This window comes from Cricetulus griseus, chromosome 3, assembly GCF_003668045.3.
Source record: "Cricetulus griseus strain 17A/GY chromosome 3, alternate assembly CriGri-PICRH-1.0, whole genome shotgun sequence".
In the NCBI taxonomy this organism is placed as follows: domain Eukaryota; kingdom Metazoa; phylum Chordata; class Mammalia; order Rodentia; family Cricetidae; genus Cricetulus; species Cricetulus griseus.
In genome coordinates this window covers 210,589,091-210,595,428 of record NC_048596.1, presented here as the reverse complement: position 1 = coordinate 210,595,428, position 6,338 = coordinate 210,589,091, and the positions used below count along the sequence as shown (strand labels likewise).

General features: G+C 49.3%; 1 protein-coding gene across 1 annotated transcript; it reads left to right on the top strand.

The window, feature by feature from the left end:
* Nucleotides 1-1,212: 1,212 nt before the first annotated feature.
* On the top strand, nucleotides 1,213-6,087 carry Bambi (BMP and activin membrane bound inhibitor). Its single transcript, XM_027405421.2, has 3 exons — nucleotides 1,213-1,592; nucleotides 4,578-4,865; nucleotides 5,306-6,087. Exons 1-3 carry the CDS (start codon nucleotides 1,517-1,519, stop codon nucleotides 5,722-5,724), a joined length of 783 nt encoding a protein of 260 aa, XP_027261222.1. The 5' UTR covers nucleotides 1,213-1,516; the 3' UTR covers nucleotides 5,725-6,087.
* The last annotated feature ends 251 nt before the right edge of the window (nucleotides 6,088-6,338 follow it).

The following is a 6,338-nucleotide window of genomic DNA, read 5'->3' as shown; positions in this document are numbered from 1 at the left end:
CTAGGCCAGTGACTCTGAACTAAAGGCTGGCCTCCCAGCTTCTTAGTTTTCACATCTGCCCTCCCATTCTAAATGACCTGACTTTTATCTCTCCCGTTTTAAATGTTGGCTGACCCTAAAAGTGAATTTTGCAGATGGTTTACTTTTGCTTGGGGGAGGGGATGTAAAAGAGCATTCCCTGAGATAATAAAATCCTTAAGCCCATTTCCCCCTCAGACAAGCAAACAGCATCCCATTCCATTTTAGGTTCCTCGGGGCGGCTGCCCCTCAAACCCTAATAAATGACTTAGTATCTCAGGAAAGTGATCGCTGTGGGGCTGATATTGATTAGGTCAGCGGGTGTGTTTGCCTGTGATTGTTTGGGGGGTGGTTAATTGAGTCTCGGCCAGTGTCGTCTAGCTGGCGCCGGGTGCTTTTGGATTTGCTAATTTTCGTTAAGTGTCTCTAGCTGGCTCCTGGTCCCGTCTACCCGGGAGAACTCAGCCTCTCCTACTGATCAACAGTCTGTCTGTCTGGGCTTTATTGATCACAAGGCGGCCGGCTCGGGGCGGATGAGCCCGGGGGAGCCAGGGAGCCGGCAGAAAGCAGACTCCAGCTCCGGGCCGCCCCTTCCTGGCTCTCCACTCGACTTCTCCTAGGCCACGGCGCGGGCGGGCCGGGCCCAGGGGCCGGACAAGGCCATTGTCCCTGGGGTCTCCAGTACTGGGCGGCCGTGGCATAGTCACTGTTCCGGGGAGTTTCCGGGCTCAGAAGCCGGGACATTACCACTGTCCCTGTGGAGCTCCGGGGCTCGGTGGCCAGAGCATGGTCAGTGCCCCTGGGGGGTCCGGGTCTCGGCAGCCAGGACATAGCTACTCTCTCTGGTGGACTCCGGTACATGACCACTGACAGTGTGGCGTCCCTTGCAGGGTTCAGGTGAGACAAAAGCGAAGCCACGTGCTGGCAGGAGACTGAGCAATCAGAGGGGCTCGTAGCAAACCCAGAGGCTACCTAGAAGCGGGTCTTCCCGGAGCCCCCGAGGCTGTACTAGCAGACGTCCGCTAGGGGGAGAGCTGCCGCCGGGTCCGCAGTGTTAGACCTCGGCGCCAGTGAGAGCCGGGAGGCAGGTCGGCTCGGCCCCGTGTCTGGCCCCGCCCCCTGCTGCCAAGCCGGGGGCTGGAGGCGTTGGCCAATCGGAGAGCGGGGGTGGGGCATAGGGCGGGGCCCCGCTTGGCCGGCTCCCGGCGCCGGGCGCTATTTACGGCGCGGACGCGGGCTCCTTGGCCGGTGCAGTCGCTGCCCGCGGGTGCGATCTGCGCGCGTCCGCTGTTCGTGGGGTGTGCACGGAGTTGCGGGACGAAGGGAAGACTTCCGAGGGGCGTGCGGGGCCGGGAACGTGTCCTCGGTAATCTTGGTCCCGCTCCATGCTCCGGCTCCCGCCCCGCCACTGACGGCGCCCGGGCTCGTGCGCGGCGCGCCCCGGGGGTCGTAGTGCAGCCGGGCCTGGCTCCCGGAGCGACGGGGGCGCGGGGCGTCAATGGATCGCCACTCCAGCTACATCTTCATCTGGCTGCAGCTGGAGCTCTGCGCCATGGCGGTGCTGCTCACTAAAGGTGGGTGCCGCGAGGCTGAGCGCCGGGACTGCGGGGCTGGCTGTCGGGCTTCGTGAGCGGTGGTGAGGTTCCCGCCTGCGCCTTTGCCGCGGTTCTCTCCGCTGCCCCGGGCCTGGCGCGTCAAAGGACTGTCAGACCTCGGGGCCAGGAGATGGCCGGATGCCGCTGGGTTCACGTCCCACTACGGGACGGTCCCGAGAAAACGCAGGTTTCAACTGGGCCGGACGGCAGTCTTTGATTTTACTGGGTACCTGAATGTCTGAGCGTGTGTCTACAGTGTCCTTAAGTTTGCCGGTGTCTGTTTCTTAGCCGGGCTTGTCCGTGCTCTTGATTTTTGTGCTTCTGTATATCTGCACATGCGTCTGATTATTTCTGAGTGAGTGCTAGTGCCGTTGTGTCCCAATGTCTCGGAGTGTGCATATCTGTGTACCAACCAGAGTGAGGTCTCCCTGGGAATGTAGGAGTCTGAGGTGGCCGACTGGGAAGAGTAGGCACTGTCACCCACCCCTTTGCCACTCCATATTTTTACAGACACTGCTGGAAAAAGGAGGAAAAAAAAAGTTTGTTTTTTTTTTTTTCTCTTTCCAGCAGGGCTCCCCTTTAGATGGAAATTTTCTTAACTCCTAGATTTCAAGGCTCTCCTCACCCCCACCAGGACTTTACCTCCTGTTCTACGAACCCATTTTTTTTTTCTTTAATGGGAAGCATTACTTAGTCTCTGACCCTCACCCCCAAACATACTTTCCTCTAATTGCCATGTAGCAGGCCTGAGGTTAAAGGATAAGCCAGCCCAGCAAGGATGAGGTGCTACAGTATTTATTTATTTTGGAAGGAAGGGTGTAATTAGCCCTAAATAACAGCCCTTGCAGCCTGCAGAGGGAAGCCTCCTGGCCCTATCAAAGGCAGGCAGAACAGGGAGGGACTGGGGCTGACATGAAGTCACAGATACCGAAACTATGTGCCTGATAATGATATAATTAGGGGATCAGAGATTTCTGGCTGCTGCGGACTTCAAAAGCTTTATTTAAAAGAAGCCAGCAGCCTGTGCTGTAGCCATCTTGACTGAAGCAGGCATTTTTGTTTAATCACTACATACAGTAACTTAGAAAGGGGCAAACAGAAGAGCATTGTTCACTGTTTTAAAATACCAGTCCCCTCTTGGCCTTTGCATGCCACAGGAAGAAACCTTATGAAATGACAGAAATATAGTTTTAATACAGTAATACAAAAGTCCATTCTCCTTGTTGAAATGTGGCTCCAATTTTTTTAAGTCTTAGAACTTTCCCAGTTACCTGTCAAAATTTTATTAAGACTGTTTTAGGTCATTGAAAATACAGCATTTTAAATAGGCTCTCATAAACACTGGAGCAGCATTTTACTTGTATTTGGTTTCCCCCTTCTGCACCAAATCTGAGGCTAATAGGCTCAAAGTAGACTTTTAATCTGTTTTACTTCCACTTTAAATCTGTATAGAATTTGTCAGGCCAGGGATCTGTAGTCATTATCACCTAGGACTGGCGTAGTTTTATGCAAAGAATAGGCTGAACTTGGAAGGAGTTGGTGAAAGCAGAAAGGGATCGCTGCAGAGTTAAAGTTCCTACTGCAGTGGAGGAAGCTGGAGAAGGGACCTGGACCCACAACTGGGATAGCAAGGTTTGGACTGGCTGGCTTTTCTTCCAGCTGAAGTGTGAGCAGCCTGGGTGAAAACTGAGCTCACCATGTGGTGGCCTGGAATTTGGACAGATAATTAAATGAGACACCTTACTCAGGCATTCACAGAAAGGAGGAGAAAGAGAGGTGAGGCTGGGGGGAGGTTTGGAAAAGCTGCAGCTCTCAGTGTTGAATGTCAGAGTGGAGGTTTCAATAACTAGACAGATCTTCCGATTGGGACCTGGGACGGGGTGTGTGCATTCGTTTGGTTTACAGTAGCGTGAGCTGTGGCAGCCAACAGTGATGGGCGTCCACCCCATTGGGCATCTCAGTTTCTCGTGATAGATAACTTTCAGGTCCACATCCAAGTTTGAAATCTTGCGTTGTGACAAGATGTTAACAGAGCCTTGCAACTCACAAAGTGAGTTTTATAAAGGAAACTTTAATCACTTCCTGGAGAAAAATTTGAGGTTTCCTTAAGGATTTTTCCTTCAACCAGCAGAGGATTTTCAGTTTCAAGTTTCCCCTTTTAGGTCACATGTTAAATTACATGTAAAGCTGAGGAGGAGGAGGGGAGGAGGTGAAGTTACCCTTGCAGTTTTTCATCCCCCACTTTATAACTTTCCATTTGGGCTGAAAGAAATTGACTTTGGCAAGCAAACCACTAATTGTAAACTGCCTAGTTCCTGTTTTACAATGCTCAGACTAAAAGCTCCTCTGCGTGAAAGGATCTTTATAGGCAAAGTTTGCCTTTTCTAGAGAGATCGCAGATAGCTGCCCAGTTGCATAGTTTGAAAACCCCCTGACCTGTGCAGTTTCTACGTTGTTTTGTGTCTAGTTAATAACTTTATTTTTTTGGTTGTGAGCCTAGCCTTTAACGGCTGAGCTATCCCTCCAGCCCTAGTTAATAACTTTATAAGGTGTCAGCTCAGACTCTTAAAACTTGGCTCAGTCCTCTGGGATGCCAAACAATTCAGTAGTTCCGATCAAATATTTATATAGATAAAACCCCAAAGCCTGACGTTTTTTATGTTGTGTGGTTGTATAGCATAAAAACACATAAATAACACGATTCTACCTTATAACAAAAGACAATATAGCAAAGACTCTTTGCATTCAAACCACAACCATTTCATTACTCCTAACTCATCAGAAATCTGTTGTTGGGTTTCATATATTCCTAACAGTTAGCTTGATGGAACTTGGAACACTGCCTATTTTGGGAGCATCTCTGTCCCCGTGGGCTGCTGTTGCCAACACTCATCTTGAAAACCTACAATAAGTGCCTTTGAGTTCGGGGTTCAGCCGAAGCTTACATAGTTTCTTTGTTTTCAGGAGAGATTCGATGCTACTGTGATGCTGCTCACTGTGTGGCAACGGGTTACATGTGTAAGTCTGAGCTGAATGCCTGCTTCTCCAGACTTCTCGACCCTCAGAACACCAATTCTCCACTCACTCATGGCTGCTTGGACTCACTTGCCAGCACAGCAGACATCTGCCGAGCCAAACAGGCCCAAAACCACTCTGGCCCCGCCATGCCCACGTTGGAATGCTGTCATGAAGACATGTGCAATTACCGAGGGCTGCATGATGTCCTCTCTCCTCCCAAGAGTGAAGCCTCAGGTAGGTTCCAAGCTGTCCTGACCCAAGGGCCTGCCTGATCTATAGGCCTGTGACAGCAGCGACTTTGTATGTCTGCTATTGATTTTGTTGTTAATGTAATTAGAGACACCAGAGGGAGAGCATGGGTGAATGCAAAGACCGTCTCTAACTGAGTGGCTTTTATGTCTGCCTGAGCATTAGATGTCTCTGCATAATAGGCTTTGCCTGTTATTTCAACATTTTGAGGACATTAAAAGACCATTACATCCAAGTAATGACAGCCTGTAAACAAATGCATTTGTAAGCATCTTTGGGTACTTTTGTAACATGTCATTTCTTGAAATGCTTGGTAAGTTGCTGTTTAAGTGGGCTTTCTTATGGGAAGTGATGGTATGTTCGTGCTTGCTTCTAGGACAGGTGATCACCCGGCTTATTTGACCATTTTCTCTGTACTCCCTTAGGACAAGGAAACCGGTACCAGCATGACAGTAGCAGAAATCTCATCACTAAGGTGCAGGAGCTGACTTCCTCCAAAGAACTGTGGTTCCGAGCTGCAGTGATAGCAGTCCCCATTGCTGGTGGGCTGATTTTAGTGTTGCTCATTATGTTGGCTTTGCGAATGCTCCGAAGTGAGAACAAGAGACTGCAGGATCAGCGGCAACAGATGCTCTCTCGTTTGCACTACAGCTTTCACGGACACCATTCCAAGAAGGGTCAGGTTGCGAAGTTGGACTTGGAGTGCATGGTGCCCGTCAGTGGGCAGGAGAACTGTTGTCTGACCTGTGACAAAATGAGGCAAGCAGAGCTCAGTAATGAGAAGATCCTTTCCCTCGTGCACTGGGGTATGTATAGTGGTCATGGGAAGCTGGAATTCGTATGACAGAGTCATATCTGAACTGTAAACTGAACCCTTGAAGGCCTTCTGAGTTCTGCTGGACAGGAGCACTTTTATCGAGACAAACTAACTCGCTTAGTCATTTTGGAGAGACCAAATGACCTCTGCAAAGAGAATCTTGGGTATTTCTTCTGAAGGATTATTTGCACAGACTCAAATACAGTCAAATGGATTAATTTGCTTTAAAATTATAAAAAGCAAAGAGAGGACTCTGCACACACTTTCCCAGGGCTCTTTGTATCCCAGGGAGCCACGACTGACCGAAATAAACAGTTGTGCTCTCTGTAAGCTCCTACATCTTCATTTATTGTAAAGATTTTTTAAAATATATATATTTTTGTCCGAAAATTTAGTGGTGTCTTTCATAAATTATAAACTTGGGGTGTGGGGAGGCTGGTGGTTGTGTAACACAATGGTAGAATGCTTGTCTAGTGTACATGAAGTGCCTTGGGTTTGATTATCCCCAACACCACAGAAAACCAACCAACCAACAAAACATTTGAGTTGGAAGTGTAAGAGAGTAGATGTTAAATTACATGAATGAAGACCTGTTACTCATGCTTCTCAAGTGTAGGTTTTGGCTTCATTTTGATTTTGTT